The sequence below is a fragment of the Tenebrio molitor genome, chromosome 4 (genome assembly GCF_963966145.1).
Source record: "Tenebrio molitor chromosome 4, icTenMoli1.1, whole genome shotgun sequence".
NCBI lineage: Eukaryota > Metazoa > Arthropoda > Insecta > Coleoptera > Tenebrionidae > Tenebrio > Tenebrio molitor.
In genome coordinates, this window is record NC_091049.1 from 4,211,261 (window position 1) to 4,237,799 (window position 26,539).

The following is a 26,539-nucleotide window of genomic DNA, read 5'->3' on the forward strand; positions in this document are numbered from 1 at the left end:
ATTGGCAAAAAAAAAGACAAAAACTCTTCCAAGCAGTAAAAATAAGCAATTAAACAAATGAACTAATTTGTGGCGCTTTGAAAGCCTTATATTTCTTTATTATTGAAGAATTAATTGTTAAAAATGTTAGAAATCGTTGCAACCCTTAAAAGTTTATCAGTTTTTTCAACAACGATGACCTATTTCTTCCTAGATCATAGCAAAAACATTGGCAAAAGAAAAAAAGACAGAAAATCTCCCAAGTAATAAAAATAAGCAATTTAAATAAATAAACTAATTTGTGGAGCAGATTTTGAAAGCTTTATCTTTCTTCATTATTAAAGAATTAATTGCTAAAAATCTTAGAAATCATTTGCAACCCTTAAAAATTTATCAATTGTTTCAGTAACGAAGACCTATTTCTTCCTAGATCATAGCAAGAAAAAAAAAGCCAGAAACTCTCCAAGTAGTAAAAATAAGCAATTTAAACAAATGAAATAATTTGTGGAGCAGAATTTGAAAGCTTTATGTTTCTTCAGGAAGAAATGAAGAATAAATGACGTTTTATAGAAGACATTTATTTGGGGAGAAAAAAATTGTTTGAAAGTATGCGAAAAAAATAATTTCGAAACAATTTTATCACCTTTTTCAACTTTGGTGTAAATTTTAGGCTTCACAGCACAAACGTGAAGAAGAAATTGTCTCTACGTTATTTAAAAAAATTAAAACAAACAAGAGATTTATTTGAAAAAGAAGAGATGCAAAAACACAAACAAAAAGCTAAGAAATTAATTAGTCATTTTGCTTTGACAAAAGGGTCAAAGTATCAGAAGAGAAAATTGACGAAGGAATTCCGCAACAATAGAAGACCAAAAGATGTTAACGAAGCGATTTGCTAGAGATAATGTGTAGTAAAAATTAAAAAAATATTTTTGAAAAAAAATTGTCATTTTGGACACATGTAAAAAAATTTTGGAGGAGTTACAGGCTTAATCTTCAATGAAGATATTGATATTAGATACAAAATAAATAAAGCAGGTGTAGGAAAAAGAAGTAGAAGAAAAGAAAAAGAAAAAAAAGGACATTTTACAAAACGTTGAAAGTTTCTAAGTGAACCGACGTGGAACAAATGAAGTTACGAAAAAAGTTTACTTATCAGGGATAATTACTTGATACGATTTTGAAAACAAAATAAAATTTTTAGAACTTGAATTTTTTGGAAAAATTTTTAGATGTTTTCCCAGAAAATTGTTGAACATTGGAATTTGGGATGATCGAAAGAATCAAAACAAAAGAACCCCACTCGAGGTATGGCAGTTGGTAAAATCTTCAAAAAAAAAGAATTTGGGGAAAAATAATTTTGGGGAAAAAAGAAGAGATCTGGCGGGCGATTAGCGTGGTGGGGAGACTTCCGCACGGCCGCCGTAGGGGAAGCAGAGCCCGTGCACCGTCGTTAGCGCCCGCCGGGAGGCGAAGCGTGCGGAGGGGCGACCTCGGCGGCCATGGCGCCTGGAGGGGAGGCGCGCGCTCGCATCCAGCGCACGGCTTGATCGACGCGGTAGCGCTCGTACAAGTAAATACACGCACTGTAGAGGTTTACACACATATATAGTCTCAGCTTTATATTATAGCTCAGTGTTGGTCTTTAACTCTAACCAAGTCGGTTTATTACTGTACTGATAGATCTCTTCTTGAAGCCGACACGCGTGCGAATGTGATAGAGTATTTAAGAAGAATAATAAAAAAAATTCCGCAAACGACTGAACAAAAAAATCTCTGTCCAATGTAGAGAGAAAAATCCGATTGTGATGAAATTGTGATTCAAATAAAAAAAATTTTTTTAATTAATATTAGATGAATGTGATCATTACCGGCCAAGTATTAGCGTAGTAGGACGATGGGAGTCAGGGGGGCGGAAGCTTTAGTGGCGGCGGCGAGTGCTCCTTCGAGAAGATCCGAAAATGTGATAAGATTTCAGTGATCGGCGGACTTGTGATACATCGACGAACTTGTGATAACTCGACTGATAGCGTAGCTCGATTTTTGCCCTTAACGTAAAGATGGTAAGCGTGGCGGCGGACCCGTGGAGAACTATGAAGGCGCTCGTCATCCTCGCGATGGTGGCCCCCACGTTCAGTGATAAGTACCAGGAGGGCCGCAACCGGTCCAGCAGTATTGTGCGGCGGCGGTTCGCGGACGAGGTGGAGGCGGCGACGCAGCCCCCTTGCGGATCGTGCAAGATGCGCGAGGAGATCAAGAATCGCAACCTGGAGGTGATCAAGGGGGAGGTGCTGCGGCGGATGGGCTTCCAGACCGCCCCGAACGTGACGGGCCGGGTGCTGCCGCCGGTGCCGCCGCACTTCCTCGCCAAGGTGGACCTGGAGATGGGCGCCATGCAGAGCGACGAGCCCATGTTCAAGACCGGGTACTCCATCACGGAGGAGGAGGACGACTACCACGTCAAGACCCAGGAGGTCCTCACCTTCGCCCAGCCCTGTAAGTAACACCCGCTTTTCCACCAATTTTTCTCTTTTTCATTTTTATTTACGATTCGTTCGGAAAATACATTTTTTTTTTCGTCGCCGCATTCGATATTTTTAGAAAATCGCCAAATCCTTAAATTACGTACTTTTTGACACAATAACTTCTCCCAATGTTCCATTTTACTTTATTTTTCGATTTATCAATGTTTACGTTTCCAAATATCTTCCTTTAGCACCGCTAAGTATCATTCTTACTCTTATATAATATTTATCTGATTAGTTTTAAGGTATTTTTCTTCGTTACTTGAAAATTTTCACTTGGGCGCATTTTCTCATTTCCTTTATTTTCAATTTCATACATTCTTCTTTTTTCCTTACTCCACTACCAAAATTTTCAAAATTTTCTGTACCAAAAAGAAGAAAATCAAAATTTTCTCAACTCTTCTTGCACTCCGCGCTTCATTACTGTTGACATTTTTTACACACATTTGACTCGCAGATAATAAATGAATTTTCAGCAATTTCGAAAAATCCAAAAATGCTGAAAATTATTTTTATTTTTTTTATTTTCTTTCTTCTACACAAAATTTTTCAAAATTTATTTTAGCTGTGGAGATCTTTATCATTGCCAACTTTTACATTTTTTGTACATGATTTTATTTCAACCTGTCCAACTTTACTTGTCAAAATTCCCTACTAAAAAAAAACAAGCAAAAAAAAAGCTCTTAAGGATGTTCCTCATTTTTGACTTATTTATTGCATCATTTATTTTCCTCCTTTCTATGCGCATATTCTTCACCACATTAATTTTCAAAATTTTGAATATTTTCGAAAAATCCAAAAATTGACAAAATTTCTTTTTTCTTTTTATATTGTCTTCCTTTTGTTTATTCCACAAACATTATCAAAAACGAATTTCACAGTGAAATGCTTTTTGATATGTCTTATTTTTAGTTGTACTTTTAATGTTTTTCCATTTTTTGAAAAAAAAAATTTTCGAAATTTTTTTACAAATTTTTTTATTCTTTTCTGACAACGCTCTTTTAACCCTATTTTCTGAATTCCTTACTTTCGTTGCGTTTTAAAAATCTCAATTGGTTGATTTTGATTTTTTTCATTTATCTTCAATCAAAATTTTTACCATCAAAACCAAAAAAAAACAGAAAACCGAAAATTTCCCAAAATTGTTCTTGTTTTGGTACTAATTTTTGATTTCTTCTATTTTCTTCATGTTCCCATTTGACATTTTTGTCATTTTGACATTATTAATTTGTTTCCCCTTTTCTTCCTTTTCTTCATATCCGAAACCTTTTGCACTCTTTACAGATCTTTATTTTTGTCATTTTGTACCTTTTGAAAAATTTTCCAAAAAAAGTTTTCTCTTCATTCATTTACAATGTTTCTTCTTTTTTGAAAAAGCGCTTTCGGAGCAAGATTTCTCGTTGTCGCCCTTCGATAACCCCGGATTTTTATCGGCTCGAAAATTGCACCGCACGCGATCACGTGGTCCGGTTTATTGATTTGCGGTCGATTGATCGAGCCATGATTGTCGTCGGGGAAGAAAAGAAGAGGCGGCCCTGTAGGTTGGTGGTGGCGTTGCCAAACACCTCGGACTTCCTGGGGCAAAAATAAAAATTACGATTTCGGCTATTTTTACCGGATTTTCCGAAAAGGTGTCCGTCTCTCTCGATTCCGGCGGGGGCGGGTGATGATTTTCCCGAAGAAAAACGCGCCCGTTCGACAGGGGAAATTTTCTGATGAAATGCATTGTGTGCATAATTCTTATCTGTATTTACTCGTGACTTTTGAATTAACACTGCCAGGCCATTGTAAAATAACAGGATAATTATTACTGTTTACGATTCTTAAATCGTTCGAATAACGATAAAATTCTAGAAAACAAACCATTTCCAACGAATCCGTTTTAGGCCGCACTATTTCTAACAAAAAGAGTAATTACGAGCTTTTCTAATCATTTTCTTCAATGTTTTTTTCTTTTTATTTCCTCCTCTCAAAATTTTATGCAGCGTTTTCCTTGAACAACTCAAAATTGCAAAAAGTCTCGACCTCATTTTCCAAAATTTCCAATTTTGATGTTTTTTTTTTCAACATTTTACTATTCTATTCTCTACTCTCTCTTTTATCTGTCCCAATGCTTATTTTCTTGTTCATTGTCTTTTCTATATATATTTTTTTTTGTATTCGTTTTCCTTCTAGTTACACTTTTATAAACGTTTTCATCATAACGAGTTCATTGACATTCTCCTTTAAGAGATTGGTATCACTTTCTGGCTTTTATTAGTTTCTCCTTTTTTGCAATTTTTTTTGAAAAACTTTCCACAAATTTTAAAACATTTCTTGTCAATAAATTCTAAAAATTACCAGAAACAATATTTTCTCTAGTTTCTGCTTGTTTCGTAATTTATAAAAATGTTTCTTGATTTACTTTTACACACTTTATTCGTTATTTTTAAATATTTATTCCACCATCTCAATTTTTCATCAAAAAAAAACAACCCATGAAATCATTTGTTTTCTTTTATAAATAATTCTTCATTTTCTTCGTTTCTTGTTAACATATTTTCCTTTAACTTATTAGAAATTGTTTTTAATTTTAACCCATTCTTTTATTCGTTATTTATTTTTTACATATTTTCATTTATATTTTATTTTTGATTTTTTTTACCCATATGAGAAAATATTTTTGAAAAATTTAAAATTTTTCAGAGAACCTCCAATTTTTTTCTGTTTCTACTTCTTATGAATTTTAATGTCATTTCTAAACAGCTTTTTGAAATGATTCAAATAAGTATTTTAATCTACATTAATCTTCTCTATTTCTTCCTTTTCTTCTTAAATTAAATTTAATGATTCTACGTTACACTCAGTTACTACTATTTTGTTTTTCCATGTGACGTTTAATTCCATATGTATTTACTTTTTTTGCAAAACCATATTTCCAAAATGTCTTCCTGACATCTTCATTTTTGCATTTGTTTTATTCTTCCACCAAGCTCACCTCTCTTCCTTTATTTCTCCTTTTTCGCCATAACCTTGTCTAACATTTTCTTTACATGTTCATTTTGTGTTGCCGCACGTTGCATGTTGCGCCACTGCACCGGCTCAAGAATCAAGGCCTCCCATCATTTGACATCTAATCCAAAAATTAATTTCTATTGGCCCATTAGCGACTCGGCGTTATTTATAAATTGTTTATTTTTACGATCATAAACACAGAACAGATAAAACTACAAATTAATTACAAATGATAAAACAGTGAACAGGACGAAAAGAAATCAAAGATCATCAAAGTCCATCGACGTCATTCGCTGCACCAATCTGCAAATTCTTCCGTATGGCACACTAGTCATACCATCACGATTTAGGGTCCATTGTGACCCCGTTATCGCGCCAGACGCGGCCCAACCCGCGTCAGAACCAGTCCCGTCTGGCCATACGGCGTCCATACGACCGGTATGGTACGGTATGACGCGTCGTAGCGGCCGCAGCCACCCGAGACCGTTTCGGCGGCGTTAACATGGCAATAACTTAAAAATATTCTAATTGCGGCAAAAAACGCTCTGATAAATCGTCACAATCTCTATCTGTGTCAAGGTTCCTTCGGTAATTAAGCGAATCTCGACGTCCGAGTGCAAAAAATCGTCGATGAAGAATCAAGAGTGGAACTGTCACATCTGTCAAATTTTCACTGTTTTTTCTTTGTTAAGTAGCGCCCGGCCAACTGTGATGAATATTGTCGTCTGGGTTTTGTCTGTTTCAATTTAATATAGCCTTACGCAATTGGTATGTATGACCTTCCAATCTGTGTTGACCTAAGGTGTCCACATTTTGTCATCCCGTTAGTGCGGCTTTTATCGACGTGAATCACGCCAGAGAGACGGGGTGGGAAACGGACCATCCCCGACCTGGGGGTGGTAGGAAAGATGAGGCTTTACCGGGGGTCGGAGCTGGTCGAGGAGGCGGAGGATAACAATGATGCGAAATTCGAAGAAAAAATTGTAAATACGGAGAGTTATCTGCGCGTTGACACCACATTTCGAGATATTGATGTTAAAAATAACTTATTTACAAAGCGGGATAAGATGGAAAGGGCGGCAAAAAATTCGGACGCAAAAGCGACAATTTTGGATTTTTTAGGGGGCGGCGCCTTTGCAAAAACTTGGTGTCTCAGGGTGAGGGCTCGACTAGAATTCCCGAAGAAGTAGGTTTGGTGAATTTAATACAGCGACTAGGCCAGTAGATGGCAGAACGAGTCAAAATTTCCCAAAATTTTGGCAAAACCCTAACCAAACTGATGTCGTTAGCAATTTCTTCTTTATCGATGTCTTCGGTTTGTAAAACATGAATGCGTTGTGCTTGGCAAATAAATTTAATTTACTTCAAGGTAATCTTTCAAAATTTTACAAAATTTTAGAAAGAAACGTATGTTTGGTCTTGATGATTGCTACTTTTCTTCTTTTACATCACGAGAAAGGAGAAGAACAGGTTTTTGTCGTGGCTGGAGGTCTCCAGAATTAAGATTTTCCACAAAAAAAAAATTGTCCAAAATCAAAATTTTTCGAAGTTTTCCAAAAAACCTTTACATTGTCTGTATATCTAGTTAGCAAAAGCTAATTTTTCTCTTTTCTTTAATTTATGAGAAGAAAGAAAGCATTGCAATTTGTGAAGATAGAAGATCGATTAAAAATTGTTTACAAGAATTTGTCACTACAGAGCCAAAAGTTTTAGCAAAAATCTATTTAGTAATCAATTTAGTAGCAATTCTAGTTGGCAAACATTACGAGAAAGAAGAAGAAGAACAGGTTTTGTTGTAGCTGGAGGTGTCCAGAATTAAAATTTTCCACAAAAAAAAAATAGTCCAACATCAAAATTTTTCGAAGTTTTCCAAAAAACTTTTACATTGTCTATATATCTAGTTGGCAGAAGCTAATTTTTCTCTTTTCTTTAATTTATGAGAAGAAAGAAAGCATGCAATTTGGGAAGATAGAAAATCGATTAAAAATTGTTTAGAAGAATTTGTCACTACAGAGCCAAAAGTTTTAGCAAAAATCTATTTAGTAATCAATTATTTGCAATTCTAGTTGGCAAACATTACGAGAAAGAAGAAGAAGAACAGGTTTTGTTGTAGCTGGAGGTGCCCAGAATTAAAATTTTCCACAAAAAGAAACTAGTCGAAAGTCAAAAATTTTCGAAATTTTCCAAAAACTTTGACATTGTCTGTATATCAGCAGAAGCTAATTTTTCTCTTTTCTTTAATTTGTGAGAAGAGAGAAAGCATTGCAGTTTGTGAAGATAGAAAATCGATTAAAAATTGTTTTCAGGAATTTGTCACAGCAGAGCCAAAAATTTTAGCAAAAATCTAGTAATCTGCAATTCTAGTTGGCAAACATTACGAGAAAGAAGAAGAAGAAGAACAGATTTTCTTGTAGCGGGGGGTGTCCAGAAAAAAAATTCACCAAAAAAAAAAAACTCCTCCAAAGTCAAAAATTTTCCAAATCTTCCCAAAATTTTGACATTATTTGAATATCTAGTTGGCAAAAACTAATTTTTCTCTTTTCTTTAATTTATGAGAAGAGAGAAAGCCTTGCAGTCTGTGAAGATAGAAAAATGAATAAAAATTATTTTCAAAAATTTGTCACTGCAGAGCCAAAATTTTAGGAAAAAATTAATTGTCAAATAAAATTTCAAAATTTGTGAAATTAATAGGTTTATAAAGTTGAAGTGGTCCACATAAATTTGCTAATGCAACATGTTGAAGCCAAAATTTTGTTAAAATGTCATTGTAAACCTCTTAAAATATAAAAAAAAAAAATTTGGAATCAATATTTTTTTGACTAGGAATGTAGGATGATGTAGGAAATGATGCAAAAGATGTTGATGGCAAAAGAATGCTAAGAAAAATAAATTGAGGACGTTATTTTTTGGAGTTCAGTTTTGCTCGGATGTCGTTTTGAAAACCTTGCGTCCCTTTTTGACTTTAAACGGTCCACCTGTATATTCGAGTGTGTCCCTTTAATCCGCGTCGATTTTTTCCTCCGAATAAAAAACAAAACATCCCCCTTAATCTACGAAAATAGCTCCGGCACAGCGGCAGCATGTCCGTCGTCCGCGCCGTCCCCATCACGCCGCCCCTGCCGCCGTCCGCCGTTCTCCTCCGGATCTGCCAATTTCTTCGATTCCACCCCTAGCAACGGGCTTTTTTTATCGCGCCACTCGTGATTCCGCAAGTGGAATTAAGTCAAGGTCGGGGGCCGTCGGGTCGCTCGCGGTTCCGGGGGCGGCTACGCGGACCACCACGTGGCCGAGGTGCGAAACCGGGCCATCGCCGAGGCTGCTGGCGTCAAAGTGAGTAATAAAGTGGGCTCATATCTTGGTCAGTGGTGACCTTGGTGGCGGCCCCGACTGACCCAAACACTGACCCCTCCATGCAATTGCAGTAATTGCACTTGAACGTGATCTACGGTTCTACACCCCGCACGCGGCCAGAGATGCACTCGCCGAGGTGGGACCGCGATGCGCTTGCTGGGGCACCTGGTATAGCGCCCCCGGGGCCGACCTTCGTCGCCGCCTCCTTAATATTCTGGGTAATTTTCGAGGACGCAAGCGGAAAGTAAACACCTGGAAATCTACAGGTTTTTGGTGTTTTCCGGATTTTTTTCTCTAGGACGGAAACTGCCACCGACACTTTATATACGCGGTGGCCACGAATTGCCGCGGGGAGGAATTTTCGAAAAACGATCGCGGCTCGCAGACGTGACGTTCTGGAGAGATAACAAAAATGAGGACGGCGAGCTCTTTTGTCATCCTCATAAATACAAGCGACGAATGATTTATCTAAATTTAGAGAAGTAATTAAGCTGAAAATGATATTTGTTTTTTTTTTTGTGAATAGAATGATTTAGTTTAATTGCATTTTTATCTAATTATTGTCATATTTAAAAAATGATAAAAGAATCTACATGTAAAAAAAAAGTGGAGTCATTTATGGTCCGACATTTGGTTAAACTTGTAACTAACACAAATATACATTTTTAAAATATATACAGGGTGTTTGAGTTGGTAACACTGAATTTTATTTTTAAATGGTACAACTGGATTAACATCCGGTTGTTGACAGTCGCATCATTGACACGTGACATTTGGATATTTCAAATTAATTTATGTTTAGTTTCTTTTAGAATGAAGTTTTTAATCACTTACTTATTTTCCCGCCTTCTCTATCTCCCTTTCCTTCTTATTCTTCTCTTCGTCAGTTTGTCATGCTTCCAGTTCCTCTTCGTGGCTCAATTTCCGTGTCGGTTTTCTCCTGCTCGTTTCGTCAGCGTCAACCGTTGCGAATCCGGCCCACCTCTGCGCTCTTAGCACCTTGTCCCCCGTTCGTTTGGTGCACCGGGAACATGGTGCATACAGAATATGTCAGTGTTAATGCAGAATTACGGTCAGAGCGGAGCGTGTCCATGAACCTGCGGCCGTTAAATAAAAACGGACGGTGTATATAACAACAACAAAAATAGAGAGACCGATTAGAGAGAGGGCATTGTGTTTTGTTTTTCGAACAACAAACAAACTAACTAAACAACAAAACGTTTAAGTGATGCCTCCTCGAAGTGCAACGTTCTGCATGACCCCTCAAATAAGATGCGATCTCTTGCACAATGCAACAACGATCCGCCTAAATTTAATCGCTTCCATTTCCTTTCGGCCCCTCTAAGTAATTATATAATCGGTGGACGTTTTTTTCTTCTCTTTTCGTTCTTCTCCCTTTTCGCGGTGTGTTCTTTTTTATTGTGGTCCTTCGTGACACGCCGCCTCTGTTACGCGGCCGTTTGTTTCTTTCACGTGCGAACATTTTCGACGACCAATTGGGACTTCCTCCGGTTCACTGACCTACCGCACGCATGCACACGCACCCGCCAATTCGATTGGGGTTTCCCCGTTTCAAGATTTTTTGAATTTCGCGCCAAGTCCCAAGACGCCAACGCCATCTTGATCAGTGCTTTCCCACATTTTGAACATAAATCTGACGCAGCTTTTTTCAAATATAGTATTTTTGGTCTTTACAATTCCACATGTCATGATTTTTTGAATTTCGCGCCAACGCCATCTTGATCAGTGCTTTCCGACATTTAAAAAAAAATGTGACGCAGCTGTTTTAAAACATGATATGTAGTTTGAGGTTTTCCCAAAAGCTTCGATTCTGCCACGCGGCCATTTTTGTCACAATTTCAACTACCACAACTTAATTCATCAGTTTAACAATTCCACGTTTCACGATTTTTTGAATTTCGCGCCAAGTCCCAAGACACCAAGGCCATCTTGACCAGTGCTTTCCGACATTTTGAAAAAAAAATCAGCTTTTTTCAAACAGTAATTTTTGGACTTTTCAAAGTTTTCCCAAAAGTTTCGATTCTGCGACGCGGCCATCTTTGTCACAATCTCAACTTCCAAAACGTAAACTCATTAGTTTTGGCAACTTTTTAAATTACGACTTTGCTAAAATATACGTATTATGTATATTATGTTATAACTCAAAATGGTTGTCGACGCAGCAGGCCATGAGCATGCACACCGGCCTTTAGATTTAGCTACAAAAAAGCAACTAAATACAATCAATTTTGACAGTTTGAGGTTATGATCCTGAAGAAATGACAAGCAAAGTATCGGGTGTTCATTTAAATTTCCGGACAAAGTAGGCGTTCAAGAGTCGATTGTGAACGCACTACGGATTACGGATCACGGACCAGCTGTTTAAATCTTACGTGGTGCGTTCACAATCGACTATTCAACGCCAACTTCGACGCCAAATTTAAAAAAAACACCTGTTACGTATTTCACTGCTAAGAAATCTTGTTTTTCCAAAACTTTCTGTATTTGTGAACATTTTTCACGTTCCCTCCAGACTGGAACCTGTTGTGTTTTCTTCATGATTTCTTCGATTCCTTCTGTTTTCAAAATTGGTCCAATACTTTTCTGTTTCAACTGAAATATTCATGATGTGTGAGCGAAAGTGTGCTACATGATCTAAAAATGAAAGTTGAGTGCATTTCCGGTCATTGGGGGAACATCACGCCAGGCACGTGACCCGGAAATGTTAAATAACGCAAAATTTACTTTCTTTCTGTACAAAAACGTACCGAGAATTTGAAATCGTTTTTTTGGCGGGAAAAATGAAAATTCCTTAAATGGCAATTTTCACAGACCATTTGATTATCATCGATCGAGCAGTTCCAAGATTAAAATTATGACGTGGGTAATTTTTTTTCGTTTTTATAACCATAAATTCCCAGAATCCAGTTTTATCAATATTTCGAGAAATAATTAACGATATAAAAATTTTTTTCGTAGTATGAGATCGTATCGACCAGCTGTGTTTACAAATCAATCGATGCAATGACAAGATAAAAAAACAAAAACAAAAATGTGAATCCCAAACATGATTTTCAATTTTTGACGAATTTTGGAAAATATTAATGCATTTTGGTTCCTACGCGAAGTAACTTGGTGGCAACTTCTTCAATAATATTTTGACAATAGTTGATGCAGATTTGTTTTGTTCCCCATAATCGCTAATTTTGGCACTTTTTGACGAAATTTTGAAAATTTCCAGACCACTTGGTGCGTGTTAATTCGACGAAATTGGGCAAAAAGGGAGTCCCTGATCCGGTTTCCGGTGAAAAATCTCCAAATTTGTGTTTTTTGTTGTTTCCAACGCCAAAACTGGCGTTTCGGCGGCGTCCGCGACCTTCGCGTGTGACGTCAAAATAATAAAAGTCTGGACTAAAAAGTATTTATTGTTTTGTGAATGACCATAGTATCGGGCGATAATTTCCAGTTCAAAGGGCACAATTATTCGCAGCTAAGAATATCAATTAAGTACGTCGCGCTCATAACAAAGATTGAAGAGGTCATTAATTGAGTGTAAATAAGTCGAGTGAAAATGCACATACTTAAGTAGGGAAACCGAAAATCTGACCGGCTGCAGCGTAGCTCGATCGCGTGCACCTGCGCCATTTCAGCTGCAATTTGTGGCTGAAATTATACATAATTGAAAATGTTTATTATTCCTGGAAACGTTACGCACGTTGTTTATTGGCTCAGAAGTGCATTCAGCACACGCGTCTTCGATTGCATGCGCTCGAAGTGCACCGCCGCCAGGGGCGGCGCCTCCGCCGGGGCGCGGACCGAGTTTTGTGTACGTCTTTTGCGAAACAACAGGGGCCCGATCTCGGACCCCTGCGGCACGCCTTCTCTGTCTAATGAAGCTTTCTGCGCGCAGATCCGAGACTGAGGCACGGCTGGCGCGGCCAGGACATCCTCCACTTCATGTTCTCGGACAGCATCACCAAGTACCACGTCAGCAACGCCACCCTGTTCGTGTACGTGAAGGGGGCCGAGAGGAGGCCCCTGCCGGACGTGCTGATCGAGGTGTTCAAGGTGTACAAGGCGCCGGACCACCCGGACTCGCCGGGGCTCTACAGGATGGTGAGCAAGAAGGTGACGCAGCCGCTGGGCAGGGGCGATTGGGTCAAGCTGGACCTCACCATCACGGTGTCCGAGTGGTTCAAGAACCCCAGGGAGAACTTCGGGTTCGTGGTCAACGCGACAGCCAATGGGAAGAAGGTGGTGGTGACGGATACGACGGTGGAGGATGGGAGTAAGGTGAGGTGGCTTGACGCACAGATTTTGCGTCATATTTTGAATTGTTTGCAATTGGTTTGCGTGGGTTTTGTTGTTTGGAATGCGTTTTCGAGCACTTTTTCCAAGTCATGGTGATGTCAGATGTCCACAAAATCTCGGACTGATTCCGCATCCTGGTTAAGCACTTGCACGGAGTGACGTTGGAAAAAAAGTACGTCTTAAGCTTTGATCAACAAGTTTCAAGTCTGACATCATCTTTAACTAATTAAGTGTATTAAAAAAATTAGATCTATTTCTAGAATCTAGTACACAATTTTGAAAAAAAAGACCATTCAATGTCTTTCAACTGCTTTTTTCAAATCAAAATTCTAGTTCTGAGATGACACTAATTCAAAAAAAAGGTTCGGTCATAGAAATTCAAGACCATTTCTCAGTTCTGATCCATCTCACAGAAAGGTTTTGCTTCTTAGAAAAAAACTTTGACGAATGGATTTAGAATACAAAAACATTATGTAAACTATAATGTGTCTTTTCGAAGCCTTAAGGTTTGCTCTAAAACTCACGTGACCTTTGAACCATTGGAAGAAATCTAATACCACCAGCAATTATATATTTTTCAACGTTAGAATTTGTTTGGTAGGTAATTTTCTACCCAGAATCACAGATCTAGAAGATATTGTACGTAGATGATTTTAAGATATTACAAGATCTCCTTCAGATCTTCAAAAAAACTTCAGAAAAATCTAAAAAAAAGTTAATTTCTTCTATTGATCATGAGTATGATAGATAGATAGATCTTAATATTAGGTATGACCTTAGTCTTAGACCACAACAAATATTTTAAGTTTCCGTTTCTATTTGTTGAAGAAGAAGATTAGTTCTTCTCTTAGAGTTGGACCACAAAAGAAATTTTAAGGTTTTTACTGTCGTTTTTAATAAAGATTTTGAATTTTTTTCGATTGTTGTAAACCTCAATTTGTTTAAAATAAGATCATCTAAGAATTTCTGATTTTTTAATTCATCCACATTCTAATCTATTCTTAAAATTTTTTCCTAAACCACGACTTTTCCAAACAAAACTCCATCTTTCTTATAGACCTAAGAGGAAGATCTTTCTTGAAGACTCTAATCTTCTTATTATATTTGTTCTCAATCACAACCGTCTTGTATGCATAAATCTTCCTTCTAAAACCTGATTTTTTACAATGATCTAAGAGAACCATTTAAACTTTAAGTTTCTATAAACCTAAATTATTCTAGAAGGGACCAATAGAAAACCTGTGGGTCAACATACGTACAATAAGAGCTTCCTTGTAATCTAAGCTAGCTTCTAGAAACTTCTAGAAATTCTATAAAAAAATTAGGAAGCTTGAAGTGAAAAGAAAATCGTTTTATCTAACTTATGAAAATGGCTTAAAACTTCTAAACTTCTAAAGAACAGTTATCTTTTAGATTTTTCTAGACAACACGCAGAAGCCTTCTTTCTAGAAATATCGCTTTTTCAAAGATTCCCAAGAAAGCCAAAAATCTCTAGCAACTTTAGAAAGTTTTAGAAAACTCGAATTCACATGAGGGTTCAAACCAAAATAATCTGTTTTTTGAATTTCTATTCTAGACCATTATTTTGTCTAAGTAAAAGCTTTCCTTCTGAAAACATCTTCTCTTTCTAATCTATGAAGAAACCTTTGAAAACTTGTATAAAAATCTTGAAGAACCTATTATAATCTTTCATGATTTTTTTCTTATTTCAGTAAACACAATCATACTCTTCCTAATAACATCCTTCTACAATAAAGCTTCAACAAACCTACAATTATATGGAAAGCTGTATTCTATTCGAAGAAAGCTCTTCTTAAATGTTGTTTTTTTTTAAATATATCCTTGATCAATGATAAAGAGATGATTCTAGAGTTAATTTATTGCTTAAAGTATAAAAATTGAGATTTCTTATTTTGAGTGAATTTCTTTGGATTTAAATAGTTGGTCAAGTCATAGGAAATGTCTTTTCAAAGTCATAATTCTTTTGTGTTAAAAATTCGCCAATTATGTACAAGAAATCTGGCACCTAAGAATCCAGAAGTATTCTAAAAAACAAACATTTAATTTTTCTGCATCTTTCTTTTTAAATAGTGTAAGACATCTGTGTTTTCTGGATGAAAATTCGTTTAGTCAAAAGAAAACAATTGATTCTTCTACTGACGTGACTAGATTCCTGAAAACTTTCAAAATTGTCAGTTTTGAGGTCTTCCAATTGCGTTGCCCGAAATTTCCAAGCAACAATCTCGTTCCAGTTACAATAGTATTTTTTTTTTACTAAACAGCTACACAAAAATGAATCCTCAGTCTAAACACAACATTGTTGCTTATCTTTGTTATGTTTACATATCTTAGGATTTATCTATCGAGTGTATTTAAGGCTAAATCTATTAATACCCGAGTTGAGTTATTACATCTACCGTAATTGCTCCGTGCTTCAATAAAGAAATCAAATCACATAAATTTCCTCCATTATGATGTAATTAGATAATGAGCGGGACAAACATGGTGATAATCATTGCCGAAATGGCGGCCACCGCTAGATTTATGTATTTTTTCTCTTTCGATTGAACTGTGAAGATAATCCATCTTAAATATGGAACAGCGTTCATTAGAGAAATTTTTTTCGATTGTGAAAAAAGGCCGACTTGACGTCATACGCCGCCCATCAGTCGTCATAGATTCGACAAAGAGAAAGACGCTGCTAAAAATACACGGGCAGACGGCCAATTTCTATTGCTCGAAGTGTACTTCCTGAAAGAAAAAACGGAACGACTAATTTCGTATTGTGGATTTTTCGTTGACAGATATTTATGGTCTTGGAGACGGTTCTGAGAGGGGACGGCGAATAAAGACCAATTAGAATGCGTTACGCCGGCTGACACTGACAAATCAGCTGTCACAGTCTGAACAACGACGAAATTAAAATGTGGCCGAGGCAATGAAGACGATCCACAAAGCGTTTTGTAGAATCTGATTGGGATGCATTTTTCGGACTTCCAAAAAGCGCAGATCATCTGTTCCAATTTGTCATTTGTCATCTTGTTTTCCTCTTGGAATTTTTTTGGAAGTTTTGGCTGCTTCCAAAGCAAACTAAGAGTCTTCAGACCAATCTGGCTTCAAAACCCAAACTTTCACTCTTATTGTACCCAAAAACATTCGATTTTTCTTATTTTTTGCAATTTTGGGACTTCCCTGAGAGCTTGGTTGTTTGTTGTGTTTTGCTGAATGAGATTGGGGAAAATTGTGATGCATTTTTGGGACTTCCAAAAAGCGCAGTTCATCTGTTCCAATTTAGTGCTTTTGGAATTATTCTTGAATGGAATGATTTCTTTGAAAATTTCATTTTTGATCTTGTTTTTGTCTTAGAAATTTTTTGGAAGCTTTGGCTGCTTCAGACCAATCTGGCTTCAAAACCCAGGCTTTCACTCTTATTCCATTGTGTTCAAAAACCTTCGATTTTTCTTAATGCGCCCAGTTTTACCTTTGTAACTTTTTGTCTGGAATTTTGGACTTCCCTGAGAGCTTGGTTGTCTGTTTGCAGGCGCCCTTCGTGGAGGTGTCCACGATGGAGGCCCGCCGCCGCACGCGCCGCAACGTGGGCCTCAACTGCGACGACAAGATGAACGAGCCCCTCTGCTGCCGCTACCCCCTGATCGTGGACTTCGAGGAGTTCGGCTGGGACTTCATAATCGCCCCGAAGCGGTACGACGCCCACTACTGCTCGGGCGAGTGCCCCTACATCACCCTCCAAAAGCACGCCCACACTCACCTCATGAAGATCGCCTCCCCCAACAGCGCCCAGCCCTGCTGCGCCCCCCGGAAGATGAGCGCCATCTCGATGCTCTACTTCGACCAGCAGCTCAACGTGGTGTACGGCAGCCTGCCCGGCATGGTGGTGGACCGGTGCGGGTGCTCGTAGGCCGCCCCCGTTTCTTATTGTTTCGTTAATTTATTCGCGACGACGGTGAAGTGGGACAGTGGGACGCTTCGGTTCTGTTGTAAATATTTTGTATAAAATATGTGATACGTGTAGTCTAGGGTTTTTTTAATATTTATTTTTGTACATTAGCTAGCAAAATTTTTTTTATTCGGTGATAATGTTTTGTTCACGAGAAAACGAGTGATAAAATTATGCACAACTGCATTGCTTTTGTGATACGAGGGCCTTACAAGGGGAAAATATTTTTCGAAAAATGTTTCAGGATTTTTGTGATAAAAATTTCCAAAATTTCTACTGATGTAAAATATTTTTGTAAATAAAGACTGTTCTTAGATTCGTCTTCTTTTGTAGGATCTCCGAGTTTTCGTTCATTTTTTTTTTATGTTTCTATTAGTCGCTAAAATTTTTGACTTATCTCATAATGTGGCTGAGGCAGTATTCATAACAAAAATTTTCGTTCTCTACTTTTCACACATTTTGATCATTTTTACTTGTTTTCGTTTATGAGTATTGCCTGATTTCTCTATATGTCGTGTGTTTTGCTTTTGTAATTGTAAATTAGTTGTAATTAATAGAATTTTGCAAAATAAATAAATTTACAAATAAAACTTCTACTTCTTTCCCCCTCCTCCTCCTTCTCTTCTTCAAAAAATTGTCGCTCGATCGAGCGTTATTTTAAGAAAGAAATATCGTTCAATTGCTTTTATTCTATTTTTAAAATTTGTTGATAAAATTTACAATAACAAAACTAGGAATAGAAAGCAAGTTGACCCTATTAACCCAAGGAGCTATAAAATTCCAATGATTCGGGAAAAACTGACGGAATTTGTTCTTACCGCCATTTAGTTAAACAATAGATTCATTCATTCATTCATTCATCAGTATTTTATGACATTTAATCAATAATGATCAGTTCTCTTTAAAATTAAATAAAGTAAACAAAAAAGTGTTATTTTCATTTTCCCTAAAACCAAAAAACTATTGACGATTTTTGGAAATTTCCATTTGTAAACTGTGTTCATTGAGGATTTAAAAAAAAATTGTTAACCTTTCCAATACTTATCATTCTTGTGGGTATGAAGATTTTCCTAAAATAACTAATGCACTAATAAATATCTCATGGTCAATAGCATCAACATAGTGGGTGATCACAATTGTAAGTTTCCATTTAATCTTTTTTTTTTATTATTGGGTATCCCAAAGCCAATACATTCAAAAAATGTGTTTTCAATGAATTGGCAAAAAAATGTTTACTCTTTTTTTTTTTAATTGATATCCTATTCCATCACTAATAATACAGATCCAGATTATGAATATTTACTGTCGGTAAAAAAATGTTAACGATAATTTATTATTTTGTACCTATTAAAGGTGTTGGATTCTCTCATGGGCTGTGACCTTGGAAATATCTGCGCGAAGGCGGAGCGATAAAGCAGTGAAAAACCTCTAAATGAAAACTGAAAACGTCGACTGTTTTCAAATTCAAATGCGATATTAATTGGAAATTTCCGTTTTGCTAATTTCTTCAAGTACAGGGTGATTCAAGTTTTACTGCCAGATCGAAAACACCCACTTCTAATCGATTTAAAATTCTCAAAAAATTCAGGAATGATTGTGCATCGCTGTAGAGTATTCTGTAAAAATTTCAAATTTTTTAATGAAACAAGTACCTAAATATTTCATTTTAATTCAATAACCGCTACATTAATTTACATAATTTTTCACTGAGTCCTTTCAAACATTTAGGAAAAATTTGGAGTCCTTGAAATCATGAAAACACCACCGGTTTTTGAAATAAATGGAATTTGATATTAAAGTGCAAAATTTAGTTAGGATAGAAAAGTTGTCAACAGATGTTTACCAACAATGAGGTATTATTTATTTAAGACACTGTAGTTGTAAATCTTGGTCATTTTTTGCTGTTAATGTTAAAATTGAAATAATTCAAACACTAATAATTTTCTTTTGAGGCGAATTTCATAAATGTGTTCTTTGAATTAATTGTTTTTGCTCAAAATCGATCTATTAAATTTTATGGCTCTGAATGAAGTGGGGAATACGGGAAACTTGATTACACACATTTGAAACCTTATATCAAGAGAATGTAACCCTGACGTTTCCTAATTTTTACTAACTTTTTACTAGGGTTTCTCGTGCGGGAGGTAAAATTTGAATCACCCTGTACTACTACTTTTACTAGAAAGTTGTTTTCACTCATTTGCCATTTTCAGCAATTTTTTGTACTTTCTGTTTTATACTGTCCCATGATCTTAATTGGAAATTTCCATTTTACAATTTTTCGTGCTTCTGAAGCCACAAGGGCATTTTATACCAAATTATTCGCTAAACCATAAAAATTTCAAAACCAACATACTGAAAAACTTTTAATTGGAAATTCCCAACAAATATTATTTTGGTAAACTATCAATATAGAGTTTTCTTTTAAGTAACTTATCTCTAAACAAACAGAGAATAATTAATGAAAAACGAAGATTTGTAGAGATTTAGGAAAACTAGAATATTTAATAACAACTTAATTGGAAATTTCCATTTTGCCAATTTTTCACTACCACTCCGAACTCTTCTGATGTAACGATTTTTTATAAAAAATTACTTCACAATTATATAGAACATCGTAAAAAAATTAAATTCAGAAGACATCAGTGAAATGTATGGTTAACATTTATGAAAACCACACAATTCTATTAAGAGCAGTATACTAGGTAATTTTAAATGGAAATTCCCAACAAACCTCAGTTTTGCACTAATTTTTTATTATTACATTAGTGATGCTCTTCTTTTCAAGGTTTCCCCAAGACGACTTATTTCTTAAGTAATTTTGACTTTTCCGTCACCAGACAAGACTCGGAAAAATCACATCTCATGGGCGATGAACAATTTTATACCATCGTGTACCATTTTTTTCTAAGTACCTAATTAGTTTCGACTATTATTCAGCTTCATTGTGTTTGACATTTATCAAATGAATAAAAACCCTCAATGCTGCATTAGCACTTCATTGCGAAATGATTTTAGTTGGAAATTCCCAACAACTGCTCATTTTGGTGTATTTTTTTTTTTTTAACTGAGAACAATAAATGTTTATTTTGGTGTAGAAAGTATTATATTTTTCGCCATGACACATACCTATACGTTATAGCATATTTCGCGAATTTTTTCTGATGTAATAATCCGGTACTGACGCGGTACCACTTTGAGCTCTCTAATTTTGTAAATAATTTTCAATTAATAGTAGCACTTAAGAAACCACACTGTTCGATCGACAATGGTACCTTCGATGATCTTAATTGGAAATTCCCAAGAAACAGTGAATTTCGGAAGATTTTTCAATTATCACTTCAATAAGTGATGATTGGAGCGGAAAAGCCGCACCTCACCGAGCACGCAAAACTCCAGTGCTCCCCCGACCCGTCGAAAAGACGTGAGCCGCCCCCGAGGGCGCCGCCGCTGTCCAAGACACACCAGTCCACCACATTCAATAAAAGAATTTAGGCCAAATTAATTGCACGAATGCACCGAGTGCAATTTTGATTGTCCAATTGCAGCGGCCTTAATTTTTTTTCTCGATAAATCGTCTGGCCCCGAATTGGGGGTCGTCGGTGGCGGCGGCGCGTCAGAATTCCGTTGGGAAATCGGCGATTGCGACAATACCGCGCCGATTGCACACTCGGTAAACAATAAACATCGTTGCAATTTATTTTTAAACCGTCGACACTTTTTTCGATTGACATTGTCGACGCGGTTCGACCGCAAAATTCGGCCGAAGCGTGGACATCCTGTACGCGGGCACCGGTTACGTAAGGTAAAGGTCACTTCACACGAAAAACGAAGTCCAGATGGGGATTACCGATTACATGCAAGGAAGGTGATCATGCTAATGAGGTGGCGCCGGATCTGGCTTTTGGGAGAGGACGGAATGGTAGAGGGTCGGTCGGAAAAAATTGTTGGCGGCATTTTTTAACCAGGATAAACAAAACATTTTAATGGGCGAGTCAAGGTTGTCGTATTTTTAGAAATGCACTTTTATGACTTTCTCATGGTTATCTCTGCATCTGCTATCAACGGTCGATGGCAATGACTTTACTGGGTGTCACCTACAAGTTAGTAGAACAATTTGGACAGGGCCGTATCGGGGATTTTCCAATGGGGGGAAATGGACAACCGTGCGTTCTTGGATGAAATTTTGTTGGATGTTTGGAAATTTATTATTCGCTCGAAATCGATACCCCGGAATAATTTTAAATAAATTTCATTTTTTCTACTTGAAAATTCGAATCAGGAAAGTAATTTAAATATTGATTTATTTAAATTTTAATATTTAGCAGTTGATTCAAATCTGTTTCAATTTAGACAAACATGGTTTAGCATTGTTTACTGTGAGATGTTATTCAAAGAATTTTATAAAAAAATTCCACGCTTTTTTCTTATTTTTAAAGAGACGCAAAATGAAAAATTTTTGTCGTTGATTCTGAAAAAGATGTAATTTTCAAAAACTATGCCATATAGGTTGTTTAGAAAAACTTAGTGAAAAAGCAAATAAGCAATAAGCAAATTTAAAACGCTTTGTTTTCTTGGTATGATTGAAAAAAAAACACTTTGTGACAGTTTCAGGAAGTTATAACGTTCTTTAACAATTTTTTTAAATTCTTAATTATTCAAGGTTTCAAACGGAAGAGAAAGAATATTTGAACAAATTATAAAAAAGTTACAGGGAATTTTTTTAAAGTTGTCAATCGCAAACAAGTAAAAGTTGATTACAAGATTTCTATCATCGTAAATAATAAGAAAAATATGTAAAAAAAATCGTAATAATAAAAAAATTGTCTTAGGATGTTTCAAAATTATAATATGTAGTCATTATTTATTTACATTTGAGTACGGTAGGTGTATTTTTCAGCGCGACAACCAGGTTTCAGGCTCGAGGCGAAGCCGAGTGTCTAATTAATTGTTGCAGCGCTGGAAAATATCTATCGTACGACTTTTGTATTAGATATTTATTAGTCAATAAGAATTAAAAGAAGCATTTATCATATATATTTATTTATTTATATTTACATATTTTGTTATTCGATGTTTTCAGTTAATTAAAAAAAAAGGAAGAAAAACATTTGGGGAAATATAAGAATTGTTCATCTTTTTTTTTACTAATTTGGTATTTTCCAAAAAGACAATGAGTAAAAGTCCTTCAAATGATAATAATTGTAATATGTTTTTTCTTGGTCTTTCTTGATTTCGGTTAAGAGATTGTAGATCGTTTAGTTTATTCACAACACAATTTCAATAAATACCAAAAAGTCAAATACCTACATATTTCAAATTCAAAAAAAATCTTGTGTTTTGTGTTGTTGGAAACATTTCAAGTTTTATTAGTCTTATACAGTGAGCGACAAAAGTATGGAATAAATTCATTAAAAATTAAACAAAATTTTTTTCAAAAAAATCTTTGGACAGGTCAATTTTAGTTTATAAAAATACATATTCTAATGCAAAATAAAATTCCAAACAGTCATTTGTTTTCGAGTTATGACGTCATCGATAGTTTTCTTAAATGGAAACCCCCAATTTTTTTTCTTGATTCTGATAGCCCTTGTAATTGTCTAAATGCCAGTATGAAAATTTTGTTACCTTACATAAGGAAATTTTTGAGAAAAAAAAAATAAATTTGGAAAAATTTAATTTTATAACTAACAAAAACAAGTCAAAAACTGTGTTAGTAAGTATTTAAAATTATGGAATTAAATGTTCGAATTGCCATTCCCCAGCTTGTTGACAATAAGCAAGTTTATGAAGAAATTCCCCCTGTTTTAGTTTTATCTCAGCACCCATTCAAAATTAAAATTTCTATACGTTGTGTTTCTGTTAAATGAGTCATTTTCGAAAACGTTTTGTAAAACAAATAACACATATGAATGAAATTGACAGTAACATTTGACTGTTTGATTTACCTACTTGATTTTTTGACTTGTTTTTGTTCGTTATAAAATTTATTTTTTCCAACTTTTTTTTTTTTTCTCAAAAATTTCCTTTTGTAAGATAACAAAATTTTTATACTGCCATTTATACAATTAAAGGGGCTATGAGAATCAAGAAAAAAAATAGGGAGTTTCCATTTAAAAAAACTATCGATGACGTCATAACTCGAAAACAAATGACTGCTTGGAATTTTCTTTGATACTAAAACATGTATTTTTATAAACTAAAATTGACCTGTGCAAAGATTTTTTTGAAAAAAATTTTGTTTAATTTTTAAGGAATTTATTCCATACTTTTGCCGCTCACTGTATTATTCTAATACTGAATGTAAATTTTTGCAATTTTCTCAAAAAAGCCCTTTCAAAAAATATGTTTACTTTTGACAGTCATCAAAAATTTGGTATTTTCGAAAAATAAAACACCGAAGGGTATTTTCTCCAAAAAAACGTTTGCTAACTCAAAACTAAGCTTACCAAGACTTTTCAAAAACAATGAGGTTAGATTTAAACAGCTGATCCGTGATGTGTAATCTGTGGTGCGTTCACAATCGACTCTTGAACGCCAACTTTGAGGAGAAATTTAAATGATCACCTGATATAATTATGTATGTATAGATTATGTCCCCCCTAACATACTAAAGTTTCAAAATGGTAACGTTAAACACACCGGAGCTGAATCCACTCGAACTTTTCGCACGGACACCCTGTATATCTCTAAATTTAAAAAAATAAAAAGACATTTTCGAAGACCAACCTTTAAACTGATTGATTTGTTTTGTTTCTAAAATGTTTTAAAAGGTGATCAGTTAACTTTCTTTTTTCTGATGAAACAATTCTATTAATGAATGCATTTTATTGTATCTAAAATTGGGGAGATATAAAAATATTTCAACTGAGTAATAGTTCTGTGAAGTGAGCAATAAATTATAATTCAGCTGATTATTGATAATTTTTTAAACATTTCAAGAATTTGAAAAATTCGTTATCAAGCACTCCTATCCGAGATAATAGAAAACGGAAATGCATAAAAAAATTGAGGTATTATTTGTCTGTTTTGTGGTAGGTACAAAACAGAAAAATATGTAGATAATTTGGAAAATATTTTCTTTTTGGAAAATGAGGAGGTAAATTATTTTGAAAAAGGTATTTAGAGAGTGAAAATCGTTATTATTAAAAATAGACTTTTTAGAAAATGATGACATAAGTAAGAAGCGAGATGTGGGCCGCTTACGATTATTTTTAAAATTAGTAGTTAGAAAAGTAAAGTGGAAAAATGTTATTTATAAATGAATGTTGCTTAAAAATACGTATGTTAAATGAGCTTCTATAAATAGGTAAATCTAAAACAAATGAATAGGAATTTTGGAAAAAAAACCGTAAAAAAATTCCGTCGCAAACATCGATCCTTTGAAAATGCGAATAAAAAAAGTCGTCCCGATAGTTAATCAGGTTGTTGTTTGTTGTTTGTCGAATTTTGTTTGTTTATCCTCGCCGTTCGGAAAAAAAACGGCGATTGCAAAACGTCACTAGCAATCATCTAGGCAATGCACTCTGCCGTCGATTTTTAAACGTTTTGTTTACTCCCGATAAAAAAATGATATAATAATGCGTGCCGACCTTGAATTTTTAACCATGACCGTCCTAACATTGTCAAAGTAATTGGGTGACGTGCACTAGGCTAGACCACTTATCTATTTTGGGGGTACACCGAATATAATCATTGGATAGGACATGGTCAAGAAAAATAGACCGCACCGTTATCCGCGGCCAACCGAACAACGTCCGTTCTTGCGGCGCGAAAAAACTCTTCTTCCAGAAAAATCCGGCCGCCAACCTGAAAAATTCCTGCCGTGTTTGGCGTTCGCCCATTAAACGGGTTTTTTCTGGTTCGAGGCACGTGAGAAAAGCCCGTCCTGCGCCCCTCCGTGCATACCGACGCGGCCATAAATTACTCGCCGGTCTCGTTCCGCGACTGGTTCTTATCGATAAGAAGAACACGAGACGACGGACGGGGCGCAGGTAACGCGACCGCGGCAGCCCTAACAGTTCCGCTAATCCCGGTCGGGTTACGGGACGAGTCAGGGGAGGATCCGGTTACCCCTTTCTGCGGACCGGAATTCTTCCGAGAGGCGCCGCCGGACGGCCCAAGTTAACGGGATGACTCACGGGTTGCGGAATTAAGTGGCGACGTGGGCACCACCTTTGGGAAATTAATTGGCGACGATTGACTTCCCAGAAGCGAGACGATTCGCATATTTGGAATATGTATCGTTTTCTGCATTCTGAACGATCGGTACTGGAGTAGTACCGTACCGCACGTTCTGCGCTCTAGAATCTCTAGAGTACTCCTTCGGGAGCGAGCTCTGTGCTCTGTCCGGTGCCATACAAATCTGACAGCTGTAACAGTACTTACTACTTAACAGTACTGATTTCATTTAGATATTTCCAGATTTTTCCTGACCGTTCCACAACTTAAATTGCATCTTGGAAGGTACTTATAAATTCGTTCGTTGTTGCACTTGTCGCTTTACTTTAATCGTTTTCTTCGTCCACAACTCTACGAGCTCTGATTGCTCTGCAATCATTGATGGCATTGCATAAAGAGTCGTAATAATTTCAATCTCGTTATCTTCTCTCTTTGCTACGCTCTTATTGGTTTTGTCTGCTCCATTTTTTTTAATATATAAAATGTTTTATTTGCCCTCCGGGCTTTCGGATTCCTGATTACAAACATCAAAATACAATTCCTTTCTTTTTCTATTCTTTCCCTCCTATTCCATATCTCTTTCATCCATCTTATCTCCCTTCCGTCTTCAATCGGTATTTCTCCCCGTTCCTTTCTTTTCCTCTCTCTCATTTCGCTACATCCATTCCACATGTGCTCGATTATCTCTCTCTCTCTCTCTCTCTCTTCCTAGAACATTCTGCACCTTCTTTCCCCTCCTTCCATCCAATACCTGTTTTCTCTGCCCTCGTTCCCACATCTAAATTTTGCCATCATTTTTCTTTCTTTTGCACTCTCTCTCCCCAGGTATTCCGCAATTTCCTTTGTCATACACCTCCCATACTTCCTGTTGTATCTGGATTCTTTGATTTTTTCCCTTCTTCCTTCTTTGCTTGTGTCTTTGTCCTTTTCAGCTCTACATTCATCCATCTTCCTTTTGCTCTTAATCTTTCCACTTCTTCACTGGCATAACCATTTTGTTCTCAAACTTTGCCGTCCTCTTTCATGCTTTCAATCTCAGCCTATTCCTCTTAGACTCTTCCCTCACTATATTACCTGGCGTTTCTTTGTTCACTCCTAGCACCCCTCTCAAATATTTTTCTAGCACTTTCTCTACCTCTTCTTGTTCCTTCCATTCCCAGATCTCTGACCCGTACAGCAATATACTCTCTATCATGCTCTCGATCATCATTCTCCTCTTGAAATCCCCTCCCTCCCCACT

The 26,539-nt window shown here is 36.1% G+C and overlaps 2 protein-coding genes across 2 annotated transcripts in view; one reads left to right on the plus strand and one right to left on the minus strand.

Moving 5' to 3' along the window:
- The window catches only part of LOC138129171 (uncharacterized), a 31,494-nt gene extending 21,252 nt beyond the window's left edge, over nucleotides 1-10,242 (minus strand). Inside the window, exon 1 of the mRNA XM_069045424.1 lies at nucleotides 9,684-10,242. The gene's annotated coding sequence lies outside the window, so the exon portion shown is untranslated. The remainder of the gene's footprint in view (nucleotides 1-9,683) is intronic.
- On the plus strand, nucleotides 1,591-17,706 carry myo (myoglianin). Its single transcript, XM_069045436.1, has 3 exons — nucleotides 1,591-2,475; nucleotides 12,760-13,142; nucleotides 16,702-17,706. Exons 1-3 carry the CDS (start codon nucleotides 2,040-2,042, stop codon nucleotides 17,077-17,079), a joined length of 1,197 nt encoding a protein of 398 aa, XP_068901537.1. The 5' UTR covers nucleotides 1,591-2,039; the 3' UTR covers nucleotides 17,080-17,706.
- The last annotated feature ends 8,833 nt before the right edge of the window (nucleotides 17,707-26,539 follow it).